This window comes from Babylonia areolata, chromosome 29 (assembly GCF_041734735.1).
Source record: "Babylonia areolata isolate BAREFJ2019XMU chromosome 29, ASM4173473v1, whole genome shotgun sequence".
Lineage (NCBI taxonomy): Eukaryota > Metazoa > Mollusca > Gastropoda > Neogastropoda > Buccinidae > Babylonia > Babylonia areolata.
In genome coordinates this window covers 2,891,100-2,917,415 of record NC_134904.1, presented here as the reverse complement: position 1 = coordinate 2,917,415, position 26,316 = coordinate 2,891,100, and the positions used below count along the sequence as shown (strand labels likewise).

The following is a 26,316-nucleotide window of genomic DNA, read 5'->3' as shown; positions in this document are numbered from 1 at the left end:
CGGGGGATGGTGGCGGAGGGGGCTTGTTGTCCTTTGGGTACATCCGTCAAATCAAATCATGTGGTTATGGGTCATCAAAGGATAGCTTGGGACAATGTTCATCAGTCAGAATTCCTCTGGAAATCGTGTGATTAAAACGATGATTTTTTTTTTCCTGTAGTAATTTCAACGTGAGTGTTCACACTTCACGATGGTCCGTCTTGTTGGTGGTGTTCAGGGGCCTGTGTCAGGGTGGTTTTTGTTGTTGTTGTTGTTCTTGCCGTTTTGTTTTTGTTTTGTTTTTTTCTGGATTTTGTAGGTGTTCTTTTAATATCAATTTCAACGTGATCTGCACTGTGCACAACGATACGTCACCTTTTGCTGCTTTTTTTTCTTTTTGGCCGGGGCGTGAGGTTGGGGGGGGGGGGGATGTAGATGTTCATATTTATGCAGAAAAAATACGTGCAAAAGCCAGCGAGTTGGGAATCGGGTGGCTTCTTTTTCTTTCAACAAGTTATTCCAAAGATGAATTTTTTAATTGATGCGAATAAAAAGGGGAGAAGAAATTGGTGTCGTGTTTATTTCTCTCATTCTATCTGTCGGCTCGCAAATGTGTCTGTATATGTAAGCTTACATTACACGCGCGAAGGCAATGAGCGTATCGATATGCCCACGACACATCGGGCTATGTGCACATCGGAATCATCCCTGGCAGGGGACACATGCGCGCGCACACACATACACACACGTGCGCGCGCAACCACAACCACACACACAACCATCCATTTACCATCGCTCACATACACCTACGGAGTTATAAATAAAATTCTGAAATATTTGTAAGTCCATGTATATGACCATACTCTAACCTTCCCTTCTTTCTGCACTGGTGGCCTGCAACTCCCACACTCACCCGAATTCATGGGTGGACTTCCAAGTGTACAACAGATTTCCGGGTGTGTGCATGCTGAGAATGTTAGCACCCACCGAACACCTGACATGGATTAGGGGATCTTTAATGTGCGTATTTATCTTTTAAATGCATATACACATGAAGGAAATTAAGGCACGAGCAGATGTACACGTGTTAACCTGGTTGAACGAAAATCCCTACTTTCTATATGGCAGGGCCGGGATGCATGAGGCATTCTTTGCAGCGCTAAGGTTGCTTAGAGTTAAGAATGTTCTTAAGTATATGGAGTTTACTGTGGAGTTGGGAACATGTTTAAACGATAAGCAAACTTAGCACTGCTAAGTTCGCTCATGCAACCCACCCCAGGAGCCAGTACCGGTGTAGCATCCCAGACTGTCCCCCACCCCGGAAACGCCGCCGGGGTACAATTTGACCGCTGGAAATGTCCCCCGGGGACTTTCTCACCGTTCATAATGTCCCATGCGGACATTTTCAGCGGCCAGAATGTCCCCTTTTTTCGTTTTAGCCTCGTTTTGAAATGTCCCCCCGTACCCTGAAAATGTCACCCCCCCACCCTCCACCCCCCCTTGTAGCCAGTAACGTCCCCTCCGCCGAAAATGCCGGGGACGTTTCCAGGTGGGGGACAATCTGGGATACTACACCGGGATCGAAACCCATCATTATCAGCTTGAAATCACAATGCTTGCATTAACCATTCAGCCATTGCACCCTTTTACACTTCCCATTATAATGCATCCTTATGTAACTGTCAACCAGGCCCAAGAGATACTGACACCTGCAGTGTTGGTCAGGAAATTTGAGCAACACTGGCAAAGAAGATCTATACCTATGTGTGAAGTGATGGTCCGAGTCTGTTAATTTGGCCCTTATCACACCTAAGTGAGCGAAAGATGGCCACAGGCTGCAAAATCCCACAACTGAACGATAGACCTTTTGATGGGATTCGAACCCACGTCTTCCCAGTTATCAGTTCATGATGCTGACTGAACACTTCACCATTCCGGAAGCTTTTGGCCGTTTTACTGAGACCCTTATTCGGACAGACAAACATTCACAAAAAACAAACATTTTAATGTTTTACAACACATTGTAAGACCAGCGCGTGTCCACAGAGGCTTCAGCGATACATTTGTGGCTTCAAAAAATTCATTTTAGTTGAATGACTGGTTCCGTAAGTATAAAACTGTTGGGGAAACGAAGCTGGCTGGGATACTTTTTTCATTTTTGTCCTCACTCAAAAATCAGTGCACAAAACAACACCACCACCAACAAATTATTTTCAACACTTTTATTCACCTGGAAGCGGAAATAATACAGATCAAGGATATGTAGAAATTTGCTCACTATTTATTTGCAGTTAGTAATGAAATTGATCTACCAGCAGTGTCCCATCCTGCCGTGATCCCGGAGCAGGTGGGGAGACATACCGGGGTAGGTTGTGAAACAAATGTCACTAAAAGACGATAATCATTCAAAAATAACTGTTACTCCCAGAAACTCATTGTGTACAAATATATATTCTAACAAGAAGAAAATAAAGACACTGCACTATCTGGCAAGCTGCTTTCAGCACGGTTCTTCCTGGACCGTTGCTAGTTCTTGTTCCTTAAAAGTTAAAGCAGCTCTCTGTTCATACAGGCGTTTTCTTAACCGGGTATGCTTGTCCAGATGATGAAGTTTCATTTTACTGCCTTCTTTGGCAGCAATTTCGTCTTTTTTCAGATATGTCGTGAGAATTCTGGTTTTCTAGACACCTGCCAACGCTTCTTTGGGGAACTTATGGATGTGGTCGCAGCATCTCAAGTTTGATAACATTGAGCATGTTTTCTTTGTCAGTGGTCACAGCCAAAATGAAGGGGACAGCATGCATTCCGTTAATGAGAGGAGTAGCAGGCAGTAAGGACCGATACCTTGACATTGTCAGAATGAGGCCGCAAAAGGGGGAGCAACCCTCCTCTTTCTTCACTAGACTGTGGGACGCTTTCATCCCGCAAGGAGGTGACTTTCGCATGCAGCTTTATCATCTCTTCCACACCTGTGTGAAAGGCTCTAACCCACTGCTGAGCATGGAGGTGCGCACTCACCATGGGGTGCCAGGCCGTGCATCCCCGAACACTCAGGAGGTGCTGAAGACGATACGCGAACTGGAGGGAGTACCAGCAGCGACGCCGCCTGCAGTAGGGTCTAATCAAATGCAGTCTGACCCTCCTGCTCACGCCACCGCCAGTGGCATTGACTACGAAAAACTGGCAGATTATGGTTGCTGATCGCCTGCGACCACAGCAGAGTCAATGCACGAGAGTATGGGGCGCCTGCTGGAACTGTGGGGTAGTGGGAGAGCACTATCTCACTGACTGCCCTCAACCAAGGGACCAGCAGCGCATCCAAGCAGCAAGGAGAGGCCGTTTAAACGGCAACCGACCCCTGCAGACAGGCAATCAGGGGCCAGCTTGAGTTAGAATGCCCGACAAAAGCTGCTTGATCATCGCGATGACATTGAAAACAATGTCACTCTTGCCAGACTGAAACGGCCATTTCAGCTGACACTGTCGCCTGGTCAGAGGATGGAACTACATGGGTGTGTCCCAGGTGTGTCAGATACCAACCTGACTCCTCGACCTTCAGATCAGTTGCCAAAGCACTTACGTGTGGTCTCATCTGAGATAAGATCTGAGGGAGGGGATTTTGTGTTGGTGTTGACAAATGTGGGAACGCGCTCATGAGTGACTCTGACTCGCGCAACAGTGTTGGCTGAAATTAGCTCAGTTTTGTCAGTTGTTACCAGCGGACTTGTGGGACCCAGCTGTGAACGTTCTGTAACTGTGGACGGTGTTACAACAAAGTGCTTGATAGTGGCTCGAAGCTGCGCCTGCCCCCCCCCCCCCCCCCTATCCCCTCGCCGACAACTACGGCCATCTCAAGGCTATCGCCATGTTAATAACTACTACAAGGGTAAAAAACAAACAATTAAAACGAATCACCACTTCAAACTTTCCACTCAAAGGTTGTTTTTTTTAAAAACTTCCATAGTTTAAAACCTTCAAATCTCATTAAAAATGTTCACTTCTTTTAAGAAGTCCATCAGCGTCCACGGGGGGACATCACGAAACAAGGTCTTCAAAGTTCCGTCCCGGCAATGCAACTGGCTCCAGGCCACTACGTCCCACCAATGATGCTCTTCAAATGCAAGAAAATGCTGGATGCGCTAAGAGAAGGAGCTCTGGCAGTCTCAAAATCCAAATTATGGTGCTCAGAGCCTCGCCAACCACTTTGGCCATCTCAAGGCTGTGGCCACATTAGCATCTACTTCAAGTATCTGGCCCAGTAGTCTGGCATCACAATGTTGCTGCCACCACATACAACACAAAAACTGCAGCCATTGGATGTCAGCTGTTTCAAACCCCTTTAAACATAATTATGCTCAAGCTACCCAGCCCTGGCTGAGAAGAAACCAAGGCATGACAGTCAGACCTTTTCTAATTTGTGTTTTGTTCTGCCAGGACTACACAAATCAAATCAAATCATAGTGCTTTGAGCCTCGCTGTCCACCAAGGCCATCACGAGGACTGCACAAAGGCAACAGTAATGACATCAGCAATGAAACGGCTTCAGTAAATGTAGCATTTGGCCATGCAACAACTACTTTCCTGAGTCTGAATATGTTCGTTAGCTCTACAATTCTGATTGTGCCCAACCATCACTCAGACTTGACTCTCCCCAGCAGCCACCCAGAGCTGACTCTCCCAGCTACTACCAAGGGCTGACTCTCCCAGCTACTACCAAGGGCTGACTCTCCCAGCTACTACCAAGGGCTGACTCTCCCAGCTACTACCAAGGGCTGACTCTCCCAGCTACTACCAAGGGCTGACTCTCCCAGCTACTACCAAGGGCTGACTCTCCCAGCTACTACCAAGGGCTGACTCTCCCAGCTACTACCAAGGGCTGACTCTCCCAGCTACTACCAAGGGCTGACTCTCCCAGCTACTACCAAGGGCGGACTCTCCCTGCCACCACTCAGACTTTCCTCTCCCCATCCACCACGAAGAGCTCACTCCCCCCAGCCACCATCATAGCTGATATTCACCAGACACCACCCAGAACGACTATGCTCCAGAAATCAGTCTCCTTCGGAACTCATCGCTGTCTTTCAGGGTGGTGAAAACAGCAGCTGATAGTGGGTGTTTCATCAGAAGCATTGCCATTGGGCTGTATCCTCATCTCCAGCAGATGCAACACAATGAAAATGACAGTCCACTGAATGCAATCTCCAGAATTGCCAAGACAGCCAAAACTGATGAAATTCGAGCAGCCTGTGTTCAAAAGATGTGCGAACATATTGAATCTGCTCCCTTTGATGAAAGCATCGTAAATGCAGACAAGCCACCTCATATGAATCATGGTTCAATGGAAAATCGAATTCAAGAAATGGCTAAAACAGATCACGTGTCAGGTGATTTGGAGATCATAGCATTGTCAAAGTTATTGGTTTGATTGATGGTCATATTAACCTTCACCGTACTCGATTATTTTCCCACTTATCCATATTTAGTGGGTCTCACAGACCCACACTCGCTAAAGAAGGAATCCAGAGCTTACCCCCTATTCATACATCGTGGGTCTGACAGACCCATACAAATTAATGAAGGGGATTTTCTGTATACTCCTATGAGTACTTTGTGGGTCTCTCAGACCCACAACTTTTGTGCTCTATTTTCTCATTGAGTGATGCTAGTAGGCCAGTCACTCCAGTGAACAAACCAGCAATGGCGACACCAGACTCGGATGCGCTCCAGCTAGAGTTCAACAAACGAGGGTAAGCTGTTTTCATTCATCGTTCTCATTTGCCGGTTCGTGTCTATCTTTCGGAATGCTTTGTTATTGTGATTATAACAGCTGAATACTAGTAACAGACACCTTCTTACAAGCATGGTTTGTTTGCCTTACAGATTGGAAATGCCAGGCGGCCTCCGACATATTGTTTATCACAGTGGCCGGAGCAGGAAAGACGTGTACCGTGCTCTTTGGGCAAGCCTTATCGTAAGTGAAAATATCGACAGGCGCTTCAGCACGACCAACTGCACAAGATTTGTAGTGCACGACTGGCACAGTAAAACAGCGGCTCCATAATTACATAAAAAGCACTGAGTCTAGGCAATAGTAAACATTGCCACTGTGTGCATCACTGAGTGGAAGTATGCCAGTGGACCTGCGCATGTATAGTAGATGTACAAGTACATATGAACTCATGCGCACACAGATGTGCACACACACACACACACACACACATTGATAAATACATACACACAAGCTGATGCACCAGCACACATTCTCATGTCATTGTTGCATTCATGCATTAGCACTCATGAGAAACATACAACACTCTGAATGTTCATGATTCTGTTCGTTCTATTTTCAATAATGTGATTGCAAGTAACGAAATTAGTGATAATAATGTTCCACAATACCGGTGTTTTCCTTTTACGTAACCAATAACAAAATAACTTTACAAAATAATAGTCATTTTCCATAATACTCATGTGTGCTTTGAGTAACTGGTAACGAGATCACGTCACAACACTGAATGTCTGTCATTACTTTTTCTTCCTTCAGTATGTCCAAAAACTGAAGGCGCCATCCCAGACGCTGGTGTACCCGTTGCCACTGAGGGAAGTGATCAGAGACCGCTTCGCTGATACTGAGGCGGGAAAGTATGATGATCAATATGAAGACAAGGTAAAGTCAAATGTTACTGAACAAAAATAACTATGAAATTGAATTGAATTGTTTCTGAACAATGTCACAACTGTAATGAAAAAAAAAAATGAAAAAAACCCAACAACAAAAACAAATCATTTCTTTGTGCTTTGAGTTCCACACACACAAAAGATAAGTAATTTGCAGAAATGGACAGTGGACTAAACATTCACCTGAGAGAGATGTTTGGGTTTTTTTAATATGTAATGCAGCAATTACATCAAGCACCTAAAACATTAATGATCAGTAAAGAGGATGATTATTGAAAAAAAATACCTCTGTGGGTTCTTGAGAAAACATTTCGTTTTCAGGGTTATCATCTGACCATGGACGAAATCTGCACAGCCAAATGGAGAGCTCCACCAAAAGGATGTCCAGTGTGCAAGGCCAGCTGCTGAGCCTGACGCTACAGTTGTTTTCTGACTGAGTTTGACATTTTAAAAAAAAATTCTATTTGTTTTCTATAGATGGACATGAATCCATAATAAAACATTTCAGTTTGTCATTCATAAGCACAGTTTGTGTTTCATAACATAAAATTACATGATACTGACTGAATATATTGCAGCACACACTTCAAGTTCAGTATGTTATTTTTACAGTACTGATACAAGACGTTGAGCTCTATGACTGTGCTCTTTCGTCTCTCAATCTCTCTCCTTTGCACCCTTCCTCTCCTCTTTCTCATGTAAAGCCATAACCTTTTGCTGAAATACCCCATAGTGTGTGTAGGGGGGGGGGGGGGGGGGGCGGTACCCGAAACTATGGACCTAGCACTGTCAGTTCTGAGGAAAGGCGAGACGGGACCTGGTTCGGCGAGACGCTCTTTTGGGGTCACCACACAAGACGAGCAGATGGAAGAAACAAATATGCAGCAAACGGCAAAACGCATATTGGCTGACTCCCCGTTCTTCCACAAGTTTTGGAGGAAGAGCTGGTGACATATTCTTCAGGCTGAAAGAATGTTGTTGTTTTTATATTCACAAGGACGATGCTGATGGAACTTGCTGCGGGAAAAAAAACACCTTGTCTATGTTTTCAGCAAGGATAAGAACGCGTAGGAAAGGATTGGTTTGGGCTGTTTTCAAAACGTCACTCCGAACTTTACACGTGTCTGCCAGAAGCAACATCACTGGCACGAGCAGATGGCTTTAACAGAGAGAGCACTGGACAATTTGTTTACCTGCTAGAAGCCATCACTGATCAGCAAGGAATAACTGCCAACACAATGTACAACAATCATAATATGCAGTGACTCCTGTGGTAACTTTTGAACAGTCCCTTTATATAAAATAAAATCAAATTGTGATGCTTAGAGCCTCGCCGATCGCTAATGCCATCTCAACTCAAGGAAGTTCCTGAAGTAAATAGAATTTCTCATTCCTATCAAGGACACTAGAAATTCAAAGGGAAACCTGCCTGAGGCGAGTGACAAAAAAACTGAAACGGAAGCCGACATTTTACAAACTAATACGGAAGAGGCAGACATTGTGAGTGAGGTGATGAAGTTGATGTTCCCAAGCAAGCAGTTGCTGTGGCGGAGAAAAGAAAAGAAAAGTGAGCAAGGAGGAAGAAAACAGAAGGGGGATGAGGTCAACGAAGATCCCATTCTGTCCTTGATGAGAGAAAAAAAATACTGGAGAGGAAACCTGAATCTCCACGGATGGGTTTTTTCAGCTCCATCATGTCGCGGGTAGAAACTCTTGAGGAGGATCTATTCCAGGAGTTCCAGCTCCAAACACTACAGCTTTTGAAAAACCTTCACGCTCAACAAACTCAACAGGGACAGTTTTTTTCTGGGCAATCTGGACAGACTTCTCTGTCATCCCATCACTCCTTTGTTTACCCCAGTTCCATCACCCGTCAGCAGTTCCATGTCATTATCATCACCATCCTAGTACCCACGCTCCTACCGCTCTCAATCATAGTAAAAAAAACAACAACAAAAATCAAAAACTCCACAACATCATATGTATGGGCAATCACGACGGTCTCCCACGCCACCCTGGCAGAGCTCCTCCTCATCATCAATTTTCCCAGGTTGACATGGAATCCTAAGGTTCAGCGGACTACTCCCAGCTTGGCCAGAGCAATCAAGGACCCAGCAATTACGATATTCAGTGAAATACACTCTGAATGTGCCTAAAGGCTCAATCTATGCTATCCTTCATTAAAATTGGTTCATAATGTATTCACAGTATCCCTGATTGTATTTTTCTTTTGTATGTGTGTGTGTGTGTGTGTGTGTCTGTGCTTGAGTGCGTGCTTGACTGCTGTGACAAACAAACCTGTACGTTTACTATATCTGATTTATTGTTGTTTATAGCCGTGTGTGTGTGTGTGTGTGTGTGTGTGTGTGTGTGTGTGTGTGTGTGTGCTTGAGTGCGTTCTTGAGTGATGTGACAAACAAACCTGTACGTTTACTATATCTGATTTATTGTTTATAGCCAAACCAAAGGGTTATCTCATCAATATAAACTCTTCTTTTTTATTTAAAGAGGAAAAATAGATTCAAAAAAAGAAAGGCAAAATGGCTGATAGCACCGGACTAGGGAAAAGTGCCCTATCCACTAACATAGTCCAACCTGAGAGTAACCATGAGCTTTTGCTTTTCTCCAATTTGATTGACCTGGCTTCAGACTTTCCAGCACGAGGGACTTCAGGTTATTGTAAGTATTGTATGTCATCCTTGTATAACTGAAAAAGAGTTCTTCATCAGGATTCTCAAGAACATGACAGAATGCACGGTGGAATTCTCCTCATGATTCTCTAAGGAAGAAATGCCCTATGCAACATATGTTTCGTCTCTTTCGCTTCCTCCTCCTCCATCTGAGCAAGAGCAAAATCAGGAGGTCTTCTTCGTCAGAAGAATGAATCTTACTGCATTCTGGCACCATCAACACAGAATGACGCGTGAGTAGCGAGGCGTGATTCCCTGTGGCCCAGAGCATGAAATGTGAGACGTGAGGCATGAGTTTCTATGGCCCAGCAACCTAAAGCCTCGCAAACCAATAAGGCCATCTCAAGGCTATCACCACGTTAGCATCTTCTTCAAGCCAAGGGTAAGAAAGAGTACAATATAAACTAATCACCGCTTCAATCTTTTCACTAAAAAGGTTCATATCAAATCAAATTATGGTGCTTATAGCCTCGCTGACCACTGAGGCCATCTCAAGACTATCTCGACATTAGCATCCACTTCAAGCCAAGGGTATATAAAGTGCAATAAAAACTAACCACTGCTTCAATCTGTTCACTCAAAAGCTTAAACATATTTCATAGTTTAAAAACATTCAAATCTGATAATAAAAATTATTTAATTAATTAATTAATTTAATTTAATTCAAAGTTTAAAAAAATGTAAAAAATTTAAATAAAATAAGAAAAGGAAAAAAAAAACGTTTATTTTCTTTCATGAAGTCCACCAGCGCCCACGGATGACCATCACGAAACAAAGTCTTCAAAGAATGTAACATGTAAAAAGCGTCTTTTCGTTGTTGTTTTGTCAGGTTTTGCCTAAATATCAGATTAATCATGTGTACACATGTAGAATGTTTGAACTAATATTCTATTTGTTATGTTTACTATCACTCTTCTGAATGTGCCAAAAATCTCAGACCTGATATCTGAAGTAATGTGATAAATCCACTGCTTGTTTCGTTGAGAGACAGTGTCATTAATTACTAGCAAACAAACAGTCCAGCAAGAAGACAGGATTTCAGTGAGTTACAGGATCAACATTTTTGCCAGCCAAGTTTTGTTCTATTGTTGGCTGGAAAACAAGACAGTTGCCACAAGAGCAATCGAGATGATTCCAGACCTTAGAAAGTTTGTGAAAGTTGCTATGGAGAAGAACGTCACACTGCCGAGAAACAAGAATTTCGATACTGTGAACACTGGTGTCTTGTCTACTCCCCAGCTGGTTTACCGTTTGGCAATTTTCTGCTCTGTGGCCAGAATACTTGAACCATTTCTTACTGAATACCAGGCGGATCAGCCCCTCCCGTTCATGTGTGGAGACATGCAGGGCATGCTGAAAACTCTGATGAAGAGATTCATCAAGGGAAAAGTTCTGCAGGACTGTATAGCTCAAAGCTGGTGCAGATTGATGTGGGCAATTCCAACAACCACTTGCACTTGAATAAGGTGGAACTTGGTTTTCAGACAGATTGACTGCTGGCTTAATTCAAGCCACTACTGCATCTATTCCACAATGAAGGGATTGGTGATGGAGTTCAACTGTTCAAAGCAGAATGCAGAGAATTAATTACACTTTGGTCAGGAACTTGAGCTGCTTAAATCCTAAGATGATGGCTGAGAAAGACCTCTGCATGAGCAGGATGAAGCGAGTGTTTCTGTGCTGTCAGGCAGCTAAAAGACTGAAGGACAAGATGTGTGACAAGACATCTCAAGAGTTAAGTCTCTTCCTTGACATTGCTGCTGTTAAAGTTGCTGCAGACAATTTTGATCCCGTGTCATGGAGGCTGGATTCTTGGTTTCACAATGCCATTGCAGACAAAGCTCAGTTTAAAATGTGGTCTCTTGTAAGGATGCTGCTTCTGTTGTCCGTCCAGTGGACAGGCGGTTGTGGAAAGAGGGTTTTCCTTTAACAAAGAGGCTGTGCCAGACAATCTAAGCAAAGCTGCTCTGGAGGCACGTACAGTGGTCTTGAACCGCATTCACAGTGTGGTAGAAGTGGAGGCGGTTGTGACAGACAAAAAAACTACTTGTGTCAGCTTCAGGGGCATGGGGTAGATATGATGTGTACCTTGCTGAACAGAAAAGGCAAAGGAGGCTTATAGCTCAGCCAACCACAAATGGGCCATCTCAGGGCTGATCACACATCAATTCTTAAAACCAATCAAGAAATGCAATCTAATGTTAAAAGGCTGATTAAAACATTAAAAGAACCAATTCACTCACTATCATGTGAATCATGTAAAACTGAAACCATCTTGTGACAGTGTAAAAAGATTACTATGCCAGCATATGTCTTAGACTACGTGAAATTCAAATCAAGTTAAAAACATTAATCTCTCTTTGAAACTGGAAGATAATGTCCAGGGGGAATCCCGGAACAGGATCTTCATGGAGTTAGCTCTAAAATGTTTGCACCTGATATAATGCAAATCCCAGCAGTCGATCTGACAGATCCTGACACATCCTATGAAAACCCAGAGTCAGCCTTTGTTGAACACAACTACGGCAGAATCGGATTGACAAAAACACGGCACAAGATACACTCAGAAGTTTCAAGATATTAATGAGGTCCAAATGTTGAACTAACAGTCAACACATAGTACTCATAAAAGTTCCAAGATAACATGGTACGAAAGAACTTGTGAGGTAATCTTTTTAATTATATGGTACTTAAGTTGGTTTAAGGTACTATTGTTAGCAAGAACACTGTTGTGTATAAGTTGGTTTAAGATACTTTTGTAAGCAAGAACAATGTTGTGTATAACATTGAAATATTAATAACATTCATGGCAATGCACTTGAAATCAAATCAAATCATACTGCTTGCAACCCAGTCTACCCCAAAAGGGTCATCCTATCAGGGCTACCAGTCACTTCCTAAAACCAATATTTAAAAAACAAAAAACAAGAGAGGCAAGGCCTTCAAGACTCACTTGTGATACACTTAAAAAAAAAATCCAAGCTTTTTATGTATTGAGTATAATTTCAAAATGTAATGTTTAAGATGAGAAAGATCAGTTTAAAGCAAATTAACTCCCCTAGCATTAATTACAGAGTAATTTCCCTTTTTTACTATCTGCACCAAAACGTTTGCAAAATAAATAAAACTTCCATGCTTAGCAAAAGAAGTTCCTGTTTGAACAGAAAATGATAATAATGACTGCTCTTGTTGTTGGGTCAGAATATCAGATCAAAGTGCCAAGTTTAGAGAATACAAAAAATATAAATATAACAGTAAATGCAGTTTGCATATAATTAGGCTTCATTTTTAATTTTTTTGTGCCCATCCCAGAGGTGCAATATTGTTTTAAACAAGATGACTGGAAAGAACTGAATTTTTCCTATTTTTATGCCAAATTTGGTGTCAACTGACAAAGTAGTTGCAGAGAAAATGTCAATGTTAAAGTTTACCACGGACACGCAGACACACAGACACACACACACACAGACAACCGAACACTGGGTTAAAACATAGACTCACTTTGTTTACACAAGTGAGTCAAAAATGGAGGTGTGAACACAGTTCTCCAGGCCTACAATGCAACACAACACGCAGGACACTCAGATGATGTAAGATACTTGCTGTGCACTTCCTGCAGACTCCACTGTTCACAAATGTGTAGGAAGAACGGGATACTTCTAAAGCATCATCCCATCACAATGTGTGCAGGAAGCTGACAATGACTACTCTGTGTGGCAGGCACTTTACTGACATCCTGCCACTTCACCCATGGAGGGAAAGCAGAGGCCCCTGAACAAGTGTTCACATTAAATCATGCTGCTGATAACCCAGCCCAAGACTAAATACCCAAATCAAATCAAATCATGTTGCATATAGCCCTTCCAACCACAAAGGGGCCATTTTTCAGGACTGAATACCCAAATCAAATCAAATCATGTTGCATATATGATATAGCCCTTCTGACCACAAAGGGTCCATTTTTCAGGACTGAATACCCAAATCAAATCAAATCATGTTGCATATAGCCCTTCCAACCACAAATGGGCCATTTTTCAGGACTGAATACCCAAATCAAATCAAATCATGTTGCATATAGCCCTTCAACCACAATGGGGCCATTTGTCAGGACTGAATACTCAAATTAAATCATGTTGCATATAGCCCTTCCGACCACAAAGGGGCCATTTTTCAGGACTGAATACCCAAATCAAATCAAATCATGTTGCATATAGCCCTTCCAACCACAATGGGGCCATTTTTCAGGACTGAATACTCAAATCAAATCATGTTGCTGATAACTGAGCTGAACACAAAGGGGCCATTTCAGGGCTGAACACCTATCAGTTCTTAAAACCAGTCAAACAGAAACCAAAATAATATCAACCAGTTTGATGATTCACACACTGATCAGCAACTTGCTGGCAGAACGCCTCAGGTGCCCTTTGGCACACACTGTGTGCTTGTGTGTGTGTTGTGTGTGTGTGTGTGTGTTGTGTGTGTGTGTGTGTGTGTGTGTGTGTGTGTGTGTGTGTTGAATGCTTCTAAAAAGAATCAGTATGATCAGGCGATTGAAATATGTATGAAATTATGCCTGTATCTGCACACTTCTGTTCATTTTGAACAGGTCGTCATCCAAATGGTCGCAGTACTGGTCATTCCAGAAACCAGAAGCAAGTAAAGGCTCAGTCTTAAGTCACAACCAAGATCACCACCAAGCTTATATCTGTTTACGTCTGTTTTGGACAGGACATCATCCCAATGGTTGTGATCCTGACACCTCACTGTTGGCAATAGTCGTCATTACAGATATTTGCATTTCAGATGCAAGGAAAGATTCAGTCTTATCTTCAGTCATGGACAACAGGCAGCCAACCCATTCCAGTGGATACCCTATCCAGATGAAGACACCTATGATTGGCACTGGATTGCTGAATACCAGCACCAGAGAAGTGTTCTTGTGGACACTACAAACTTCCAGCAGTTCCTGACAGTGGTCTGCTACAAACTGTTTTGTTTGTTTTTTTTCCCAGAGGGAGTTTCCACACAGATCAAAGAACAATCAAACATCTACTGGCAGCAGGTCATTGTGCAGAGGAACCAGAAGCGGTATTCCAGGCTGACCAGCATAACGGAAATCGAAGATGGGGAGATGCAGGATTTGTAGCCCTGCAAACTGCCATGAGGCTCTGTAGTAAACCATCCATTAGTGACTATTAGTCACCCAACTGTTGCTGACGTGATGTCTCAGCCACAACAGGTGTGGAAAAACAATTACAATCCACACTTCAGCAACACTGAATAATGACCACTGAGTGCCAGCTGGTCAGTCTCGACACGACCCATTGTCTAAAGTTAGGAGACTGCTGAACACTGTGGAAACCCTTGTACAGTGGAACCTCCTCAATCTAATCTTCCCAATTACGACTCCCTCTAAGAAGTGACCTGCACCGTCACAACCGACACACTTTATTATATAAACTAACTCTGTATTACAACCACCTCCCTAACACGACTTACGACCGAATAATATTGGTCTAATTCGACTTCTCACATAAAATTTGTCCCAAAATGACTGAAAATAAACCGAAAATGCCTGGTATGGATCTTAAAAAGTCGCTAATGTTTGCACTTTTCAGACACAAAGACCAGAAACACCGCTCCATAAAAGTCGCTCAGAGTTATCGCCCTTCCAATAACTTTAGCGCCTGTTCCAAGGAACCGGTCATGATCAAGATGGCGGAACAGGGGAAATCGACAAGAGATGCAAATAAAAAAAGAATGCTGGCAAAAACACCATCATGTTCAAATAGTCCTCTGTCAAAAAAAAACCAGCTCAACAAAGTGGAATGATCATCATAAAATCAACTGGATGTGAAAATGATAGTGGCAACTCGACCACTGAGAAAAAGATGTTGCTGATCTCCGCTGAGCAGTGGGATTTTGTGACCAGACAACTTGGGAAGCTAGATCAACTCGACGTTGTGACACAAAAACTTGATGCACTGGACGCTCAGCTTAGTGAAATCGATGCGGCGATGCAGTTCCAAAGTGAGGAGCTGGAAACGATTAAGAAAGAGAACAAAGAGCTGAAAGAAGAGTTGATGAGTGTGCGACTGGAGGGAAAACTGCTCAGCGACAACAACGAACAGTACAGCAGAAGAGACTGTGTGAGAATTTCGGGAGTGAAGGAAAACCCAGAAGAAAAGACAGACAAGGTGGTGATTAAAATGGTGAAGGATCTCCACGTACATCTGGACAGCAGAGACATCTCTACCAGCCACCAAGTGGGAAAACAAGTAGGCGATAAACATCGTGCCTCGCTCGTCAAGTTCACAACGCGTCGCAAGAAGGAAGAGTTGATGAAGGCAGCAAGGACCAAGGCGAAGTCAGTCCCAGCTCTGCGAGGGGTCTTCTTCAATGGAGACCTCACCGACCTGACAGCCAAAATGGCCAACCATGCCCGCAGATGTGATGGAGTTAGAAACGTGTCCTCAACAAAAGGTAAACGTGTGTTTCCTTCACAAAAAGAACAGAGAAGGGAGGAACATAAAAATCCCAACTGACAGTCCCAAAGATCTTGCCAAACTAATGAAGGAGTCAGAACATCAGGTGTTGCAGAAGCTGAACCTGGCTTAGGACAAGCCAGAGGAAGAGGCTCCAAAACTGAACATTTTGTGTATCAATGTGTGTGGGCTGCTTTCCAAACTGAACTTTTTATCTGAATCTGTGCTAGCTAATGACATACTTGTGTTCACTGAAACTAAAACAGACAGTACTTCAGACAAACTTTTAGAGGACTTTCTTGATAGCCATAACTTTACTTGTTTCTTTAAACATAGGAAGAATTTGAGTTGCAATAGATCAGGGGGTATTATTATTTGTGTAAAGAAAAGGATTGAAGATAAATGTAAGTATGTGCAATCCAAATCTCAGTTTGTATCCTGGTGTGCTTTTGATAAAAAATTATTCAACACTGACAAAGATGTACTCCTTGGTGGTGTATACACACCACCGGAAAGCTCACAATATGCTTCGCGACTCTGTTTTGCAGACATAGAGCAAGAAATGGTAGATCTTAATAATGCTCATGAATTCTATGTACTGTTAATGGGAGATTTCAATGCTCACACTGGTTGTAGTAGTGATTTTATTGACTCAGAAAATAACACTGTCCTAGAACTACTGAATACTGACGTGCTTCTTGACAATATTGATCAGAATCCCTCCCTCACGTTGACCAGCCTTGGTATCCCAGTCAGTAGGAATACAGAAGATAAACATAGTGTTAATAATTTTGGAAAAGCTTCTGACCTCATTTTTGCAAGGTCAGATACATGGCATGACACAAAGCAGGCAGTGTGCTCAAGATGGCGCTGACCAGTGGCTACACGGGGATGGCTGTCCGGTTTATTTTGTGTTTAATTCTGTCTATGTGTGTTATGGAAACAGCTGCGATCTTACAATATGATCGTGACACGCTGCTGCATGTTTGGGAACAGGTAGGTGAGTCCAGTGTTTTGAGATCTCACTTCAACTCACTCTATCATGATTTACAACCATCAACCATGAACAGACTGGTCAGCACGCAAGGCTCAGTCCACGAGGAAACGCGGAAAGCAAGGTGGGGCCCTTTCAAGGTTACGCCAACGAAGTTTTCGTGCACCTCTACCCAGTATGTTCCTGTCCAACGTTAGATCTCTACCCAACAAAACTGACAAACTCACATGTAATATTAACCCTTTCGCTGCCAGGAAAATAAGATTTAAGTGAAATCTATTTGCCAGGGTTTTTTCACAAAAAACGGGTATAAATTTTCAAAAAATTCTGTGCTCTTTGTTATTGGAGAAAGACCCATAAAAGTATGTATTTTCTGAAAGGGAAATGAATAAAGAATACAAAACACATGATGTTTTCCAATTTTATGCATTTTAAGTGACATGCTGTTGTTTTGAAATCAGTGTTTTGTTTTTTGTCACATTTTCAACTTGTTCATTACAAACATTAGTCTGGTAATTTGCACAAAAATATCATTTTCTGGACAAATGGATATCTGCACACACAAAATCATACTAGAACAACCACAATATAAAAAAAACTGAAAAAGAAATAGATGCATTGTGACTTCTGCAAGTGATAATATGAATGTGAGGCCACGCCCCCTCAGTCTCCACCCCCCTCCTCTTCACCCCTCTCACACCGTCACGTCATCAGACCGCGTTGGCTGAGTGCCAAGAAAATAGCTCATACGGTGCCCTGCTAAAAATTCGTCTGCTAGAGTTGAACAGCCTGCATCACTCACTGATAGTTGTATCTTGGCCACTCTCTTGATTGCTCCCTTTATTTTCTATCAAATCGTCCTATAAATGTTCACCACTGTCTTCTCCTTCGAATTTATGCTCCAATTCTTTCTGAGCATTAGCTAAAGAAAGTAATCTTGGTTGATTTAGTTCGTCACGATCGCGTGTCTTGAGCACGGCGTCAGTCCGACATTTTGTTGAGCGAGCGAGAAGAGGAGCCAGGCAAAGACTGCGGCCAGTAACCCAACCAAAACGTTCAAATAAAGGACTGCCTTATGACGCAGATGGTGTTTCTAGCTATGAATAGAATCCAGAAAGATTCCCCAAGCTAAAGCTACCAGCAATTTTGTCAACGAACTGAATGCAAAGCAGGGAAAAGTCAGAATATTTCGATGACGAGTTATCTCGTCATGCAGGCAGCGAAGCATACATGCTTGCCATGACGAGTTATCTCGTCATGCAGGCAGCCTAGGGGTTAAGACGAGGAGGGACTACAAAGAGTGCTCTGTGTTTTGTTTCACTGAAACAGGACTTAACCCTGACATCCCTGACAGCGCCATTCAACCACCAGGCTTCACTGTCTACAGAGCTGACCGCACTGCTGACTCAAGCAAGCAAAGGGGTGACAGTGTGTGGTTCCTCGTGAACACATGCTGGTGCCAACAATGGCCCTTCTGGAGCCCGTCACATACTAATCTCCCAGCCATGACGTTGCCATCCTGGCACCATTCATTCAACAGATCTGTCAACATCTTAACCATTCTGCCACTCTGCAATCACAGGCTTACATAAAAAAAAAGACCCATCACACTGACTACAAGTCTCTCAAGTATTATCACTGAGTTGCCGTGACTTTTGGCCAAACAGAGCAAACCAACAGACCTAGTTTGCATCAGTGTGACATGGTACAGTATATGACACAAAAAGGAGAGGAGAGAAAATACGAAAAAAAACTTAGCCGTATGAAGAGCACAGGAACAGGAGTCATGATGGCTGCCGGAAAAAGAGGGCGCTAGCCAGTGGGACAAAGGGGAGGTTACCTACTTCCGGGAGGTTATCGGCCGTAGTTTCGTTTTCTCCGCATAGGCAGATAGTAGTTTGCACAGGACAGGAATGTCAGACCTCTGCCGGAGTCTGCACTAGTTGGGTCACGGTTAAGTATATGTAATTAAACTGATTTTTAAAGGGAAAAAAGACCCGTCACACTGACTACAAGTCTCTCAAGTATTATCACTGAGTTGCTGTGACTTTTGGCCAAACGGAGCAAACCAACAGACCTAGTTTGCATCAGTGTGACATGGTACAGTATATGACACAAAAGTGATTTTTAAAGGGAAAAAAGCCCCGTCACATTGACTACAAAGCTCTCGCATCCAACAGTGCAATCAGACATGACAGGCTGGGCCATGAATATAGGTATCTTCACCTGCCAGTCAGCTGGTTAACTGCACAAATCCACGACAGCCACTGACTCACAGGGAGATGTTTCAAGCTGTTGCAGGATGATTCGGTTCTTGTGAATGGCGTTCTGCTGTCAGCTGTTGAGGTCATCGGCCCAGTGGCCACCTCTGCTGGACCCCTGAGAGCCAACCTCATCCTGAAAACATCACCGCACTGGTAACAGCTAGGGCAGAAAACACCTCATCTATAATAACATTAATAATAATAATATTTTATTTTTATATAGCGCTATAATACAAGCATAAGCAATCTCTAAGCGCTTTACAATCCAGTACCTAAAGCGAAACAAGAAAACATATAAAAAATAGTAGAAACATAAAACAGAATCATTAATAATATAAAAAAACACAATGCATAAAACTCACAAGGTAACATACTATCAATACTACAACTGTTACACTCAAACACTCACACTAACACCCACACACAGACACACACATGATTAAACGGCTGAGATGACAGCAATTTTCACTTAAAATACATACATGTAAAAAGGAACATAACTGTAATCTGCATGCCACAGTTTTGTAAAAATTGTAAAATAAAATTTTTGATAGAAAAGGTAAAAGGGGTAAAAATCGGGTCATTCTCCCTTTCGAACCACACCACCACCATCCATCTACCCACTCCCATTCTCTCTACTCTCCCATCACACACACTCACATTGCCATGGGCCTGGGACAACAGCACTATTTGAGTTATGACCAGTATTTTTTAAAGAGATAAGTTTTAAGATTTGCTTTAAAGGTATCACCTGGTTGAACACTAACACACTGGGTTTTAGCTAGGGCAAAAAATTTACCTGCTTAAACATCACCATACTGGGTAGCTGAGGCAGAAAAATTAACTGGTTTAACATCACTTCAATGGGTATTATTAGCTATGGCAGAAAAAATACATGGTTAAACATCAACAAAATGGGTTTTAGCTAGGGTAGAAAAAATTCATGTTTACACATCAAAACTTTAGGTATACCGTAAAGTTTGGTCTATTGAGCGCACTGGTATATAAGCCGCACCCACTAAATTTTGGAAAAAAATTAACTTTATACATACATAAGCCGCACCAGTTTATAAGCCGCACTTATTTCCGGTACCGGAACACATACTGATACTACAGAAAAGCTGTCAATACTGCAGGTTATGAAATAAACACAAGTGAGAACAAGCGAAAATACTGCTAGTGCCACAAAAAAATAATAAATAAACACAACGAAAATAAGATCCATAATTTAGATCCATTAATTCAACATCATCCTGCTCTCTGAATCCACTAAAATCTTCATCTTCAGTGTCCAAGTTGAAGAGAACCAGCACAGCTTCCTCCGCCATCTTGTCACTGACTTCAGCCTCGCTTTCACTTCATGAACATGAAGGTGGAGGTCGCTGCTGGTTTGTCACTTGCATTGTCGTCTGCTAGGTCGATCACCTTCAATTTGAAGGCTGCATCATAGGCATACGTCACATTTTCAGCATGATGAGGGTGTACGCTTGAGCAGAGTAGAACTGAATGCTGATCTGACGGCTTTAATGTGTGCAGATTTGATTTATATAATGCGAACAGTTAACACACTATCCTGAAGCTCGTCCAAAAATTCATGGACAGAAATCATGATTTTGGTGAGCTGAAGGGCAGCTAAGAATAGATGAGAATGTGACACTCCCGGGATCGTTAAAATCCGCAAATAAGCCACATCATTGCATAAGCCGCAGAGGTTGAAGCTGGGGTAAAAAGTCGCGGCTTATAGACCAAACTTTACGGTAACTGGGGCAAAAAAAACCCAAAAAAACCTGCTTAAACATCAATACACTGGCTATGAGCTAGGTAATATAGAATACCTGTTATATTTTAGCTGAGTCAGAAAAAAAGGTTAAATGTCAACACACTAGATATATTAGCAAGGGCCTTGCAATTTCAAGTTAAAGTTAGACTCAGATCTTATGTGCTATCTTTCTTTTCTTTTCTTTTTTAATTCAAATAAATCTCATACATATGTCATTTTCAAAGATGCATGTGCACCACACAGACACAAACCACATACACAATCACGCCACAAAACAAATAATAAAAACTTGCACATAGATCACAACCCCCACACTTCACCAGTCACTTTTTTCCTCTCTTTTTCCTTTTTTTTTTTTCATTGTCATTTATTATTTAACAGTAAAAAGACGTTAAAAAAAAAGAAAAAAACACATACAAACAGATCACAACCCAGAGACACACCACAATCCCCCTACACCCACTAGACACACACCTCCCCCACGGACGACAAAGCCAGGTTCTGGTAGCAGCCCCTGTAGTGGCGGATCAGATCCCCCCATAGCAGCGCCTTGCCACACCCCGGGCAGGGCCCCTCCACAGGGATCAGGTGCACCGACTGCTCGCTGCCCAGAAACTGGCGGGCCAGACAGGCCACATGGCTGACCATGCTGCAGCCCGGCATGAAGCACGTCAGTTGCTCACACTCCCCCTGTACACAACAGGCAGTTAGCGCCACACGGTTCAGAAAGGGTTGTTTTTTTTTAATCACAAACCTCAACAACAGGGTCCAGACAGGTTTTTAAGCAGAAAATTCAGTAATGCAACTGGGGTTCAGGCTTTTCAAATTACAAAATTCCATTATGCAAGATGAGTTTTTAATCACAAATTTCCATAATGCATCATGGTTCAGACAGGTATTAATCACCAGTCCATAATACATGATGGTTCAGACAGGTTTTTAATAACCAAAGTCCATAACACATGGTTCAGACAGGTATTAATCACGAAAGTCCATAACACATCATGGTTCAGACAGGTATTAATCACCAAAGTCCATAATGCATCATGGTTCAGACAGGTATTAATCACCAGTCCATAATGCATTGTGGTTCATGCAGAGTTTCAAACATAAAATGTAAGAGCTTTTCTCTTTTTTTTAAATTCAAAAGTACAAAAGGCCAAAAATTTTATATGTCAAGACTCCAATATGTGTGACATTTTTTAGTGCCTGGCATTTCAGTCACAAAGATTCTTTTGGGATTTTTTTAATTTTTTTTATTTTTATGAATCATTATTTTACTTTTGAATTTAAATTCAAGTACATGTACATTTTGCAGCTTTGCTTTATCTCTGACAGAAATGATCTACCATACATTTTTTCCCTTCTTTTTTGTGATCAGTAATACAGATGTCAAAACTTCAAACTTTAGAAATCTGGGTCATTTTCTAAAAACTTTCATGCATTTAAAGGGCATGTTATATGTATATAATATCCTTTTTTAATACTAAAATTCTTTAAAACTTATATAAAACCTGTATGAACCCTAAGCAAATGCATACATAATAAACCTTCCATTTGGCAATTCCATATGTAGGAGAATGGGGTGAGAATTTCAACTTTGGGCAGAAGCTCCAGACAAGCTAAGGAAAAAAAATCCACACTGAATGTAAAAATGGTAACAAGTCCTGTCTTAGTCAACTGCACAACTCACAACACCACAGAAGCTGGTTTAAAACAACACTTGTCCTTGACTAAGGAACGATGCTCTAACATATACCAAACAAACGATGCTCTAACATATACCAAACAATCACAGAAAACGGAAAACAGACACTTGTTTTCCTCGAGTAGATTCACAAGTGATTTTTCTTCTTTATTTCTGATGAAGGCTATATGTACGTATGTGTTGTAGCCATGTGCTTCCTTTACCTTCATCTTACTGTGGCAGACAGCACACAGAGGGTTCTTCTTCACCAGTGTCGGAATCAAGCAGTCATCTTTCTGCCCACTGTCGGTGTCAGCAAAGGCTGAGGTCTGAGCCTTGGAGGGGCTGCCTGTCTTTTTTCCCTTCTTGGGACTCTTTTTCTGGCTATCTTTATCACCTGGGTACAAAGACAATACATCGCATGAATGAATGCATGGCGAAATGCAGAGAACTCTGAATAAACGTGATAGCTTTAGGAGGTGAGATTGTGCTGCTCTGTTCAGACTTTGTCACAACACATTTCTCTGAGAATTTGGGATGCTTTCAAATTCATCTCATGAACCTATATCATTATATCACTGCAAACAATGTGAAAGTATTTAGCAGCATGCAGCATTCTTTGATACTGAAAGAAGGCAAAAACTGGAAAGATTTCAAAGTCCATCAATCTAGCAATACAATTTCAGCACTGGGCCAGACAAGTCCAACAAGTCACCTTAAAACTCTTATTGTGAATGAAATACCATTTTATCAATTTAGCATCTTAAAAGGCTTACACTGAAAAATTAATCAAACTAACCAGACTGAGCCATACCTCCAATCTATGCACACAAAAGAGAGCTCAGCAATTGTATATGAGAGCAGAGACATAACTGTATATTACCACATATATACATCACAACAGGACTTAATGTAACTTATGTAAAACTCTTAACTGTCTTGCTGCCCTCTTGAATTCATTACATGTGCATCATGAGTCTCAAAGAAAATACTGTTTGAACCAAAAACAAGCAAATGTACTCAAACCTTCCCATTTCTCTCACAGAACAATCCACTGATCACAGAAGTAAAAGCCTCACCCTGTATCTTTTTACTGCACACAGGCCCAAACACCACAGGCATGTGGCGGGGAGGGTGCAGACTGGGTGGAAAGTCCAGCTGGAAGTCCTGCTTCAGCCATCGCACGTTGAGCGCCAGTCGGTTCCAGGGTGGGGTGTGGAGCATGTGGCACACCAGACGCCACCTGTGCTGAAACGCTGTCTCAGAACTGCGCTTGGACACCGGAATGTGCTTCAGCCGGCGGCATCTGTCCGGGTGCTGCCACGCCCATTCAAACTGAACAGAATTTAGAAAACAAACAGATGAACAAAACTATTGAAAAGAAATATTCTCACACAAAAAAGCAAGGAAAAAACTGAAAAAGAAATTTTCCATTACCAATAACATGTTAAATAGGTTACTTAATGTCTACATTTCTTAAAATGGGGGTGTGGACAAATATGCTGAACAAGGTCCATTTTATATATCAATTTCAATTTTGTTTAATTTTTTCAAACTTTTAGCCAGGCATGGTCAAAGTGCCTGTGATAGCAGCAATGCTACCAGCTCGTAAGCAGAGGTAAGATTCAGCAGCAGAACAATGTGATGAGCAATACCACAGTTTTTTTCAGAGAAAAATGTTAACTTAAACATGTTATAGCCCCATGTTTCAGACCCTTCACTCGTTAATCTTGACCTGTAACACTAAACAGTGCATTCCCTGTGTGCAGTCTCAGTGTATATTATTACCAACAGTTCACACAGATTTTGCATCCAAACCATGTTGATTTGTCTGCTTTGTTTGTGGTATGAGTTCACATCTGAGACAAGAGTCATGATGAACTGAGATAATCATTTATAAATTATATGCAAACTAAGTTGAGAAACAACCCAGAAATCTCTACAATTTTAAGATTTGAATAGATATTCTGAGCACTTGAACAAGTTTTAAAAAGAAATTATTTTCTCCAAGTCCAAGTGAAAGACAAATGCAAAAATAGTTTGTTTTTTTTTTTTAAACCCTTAAGGAAACGTTGATACTGTGGCTGTTTTATCTTTTATCAATGATTCTGCAATAGGCTATACTTACTATTAGCCTTCATGGGTTCTCCATATCGGGATTAGTCATAAAGTGAACTTCAAAGACACTAATTCAATAATAACATAATCTGCTAGAGTACAATTTATCTGAAATAAGGAGCATTTTATTGCTGTTCATACCCTCAAAGCAGAGATGTTGTCTGGAAAACCATGGATGATCAGCACCATTTCCCTAAAATGAGAGAAAAGCAGATTATAGCCCCATGTCATTCGCCTTGGAATGTCACACAGCACACAAGAAATGCCCCATTTATGATGTATTGTAAAATATAAATCAAATTAGAATGCTAATGGTAGCAACCATACACATATATACACATCAAGCATCAGTGTGACTTCTGTTCCTCTATCAGCATATATTGGCACACAGTAAACATGTATGTGACAAACTGTATGATGAGCACAACTGCTCACGTACATGGAATTGTTATGTATCATGTATTATTATCTATCATGTTATAACATGTCTATAATATCATTTGTATGAGTCATTACATAATAAAGTTCATGAATCTATTTTATTTCATATTTATATTATATAAATAAGAATATTCAAATAGACAAAAGATTTCTAAATCTATCAGAACAATTGTTGCAATATCTTCTCTTTTTTAATTGTGTGTGTGTGTGTGTGTGTGCCAGTCAGTGTGTGTGTGTGTGTGTGTGTGTGTGTGTGTGTGTGTGTGTGTGTATTTGTTTGCTTCTTTCCCTCTACAAATCCTGGAGAAGTTTGCTTGTCACATTTTGGTGTGTATGCATATATCATATGTTACACTGATGTAATGCATCATGTAAAAAAACATTTTTAAAAACGTATTTTGCTGAGCACCAGAGCAGATTTCTGGACATTTTGCTATGTAAGTATCCATTAATATCATTATCACAGGGCCTGGTATGTAAATATAGATTTTTTTTTAAATCCTAACCGTACCAGGGTCCACGACCGCTGGTCCTCCAAGCTCCCCCAGCATGGGAGCCAGTGTTGTGCTGTTTGATTCTACGATTGGGGTCCACCGTGTAGCCAATGTAAGTGCGACCCTTATAGCGTGGGTTGCGACACAGCAGGAGGTACACACCATAGAAGTCCTCAATTTCATGCACCATTTTCTCCAGACCTGCAAAGCGCAGAGGATAAAATGAACAAATAGCCACAACTTAGGTCAATCAAGTGCTGAACTTGTGAATACAGTGTGACTGAATTTTGTTTGTGAATTATATTAGTGCGCCAGTCATTATTCAAAACCCGAGCAGAGAAGGTCAATCAAATTAAACAGACCAGATATGCTCCGTTTTGTTGACAGTCTTTAATGAGCCAGTTGATTAGAAAAGAAAATGGGTGAAAATGCAAGCAGGTAAATGTCATTCACATCATATCAATATCAAGGTGTGTTGGCCTGACAAGGCCTTTTGCCTGCTTGAAGTGGGGAAGAAAAGGAGAGTCCCCACATATAATCATTTTCCAACATTGAGTGTGCATTGCTTGTCAGTTCATAAATCACAAAATATCTAGATGAGTTCTGTATTTAAAATTCTGTAAGTGCCTGTCAAGATAATTTTTTTTAAATATCCACCATTAATAATAACAATAATAATGGTTTTTATATAGCGCTGAATCTTGTG

The 26,316-nt window shown here is 41.7% G+C and overlaps 1 protein-coding gene across 3 annotated transcripts in view; it reads right to left on the bottom strand.

Annotated features, from left to right (window-relative positions):
- Nucleotides 1-12,632: 12,632 nt before the first annotated feature.
- LOC143274966 (structure-specific endonuclease subunit slx1-like) overlaps nucleotides 12,633-26,316 on the bottom strand; it is a 16,331-nt gene continuing 2,647 nt past the window's right edge. For all 3 annotated transcript variants that reach the window (XM_076578985.1, XM_076578983.1, XM_076578984.1), the window contains exons 2-7: nucleotides 25,628-25,811; nucleotides 24,817-24,868; nucleotides 23,637-23,892; nucleotides 22,782-22,954; nucleotides 21,345-21,560; nucleotides 12,633-19,223 (exon numbers count right to left, since the gene is read on the bottom strand). In XM_076578985.1, the coding sequence (XP_076435100.1) occupies nucleotides 19,161-19,223; nucleotides 21,345-21,560; nucleotides 22,782-22,954; nucleotides 23,637-23,892; nucleotides 24,817-24,868; nucleotides 25,628-25,800 (933 nt within the window). In that variant the 5' untranslated portion in view covers nucleotides 25,801-25,811 and the 3' untranslated portion in view covers nucleotides 12,633-19,160. The remainder of the gene's footprint in view (nucleotides 19,224-21,344; nucleotides 21,561-22,781; nucleotides 22,955-23,636; nucleotides 23,893-24,816; nucleotides 24,869-25,627; nucleotides 25,812-26,316) is intronic.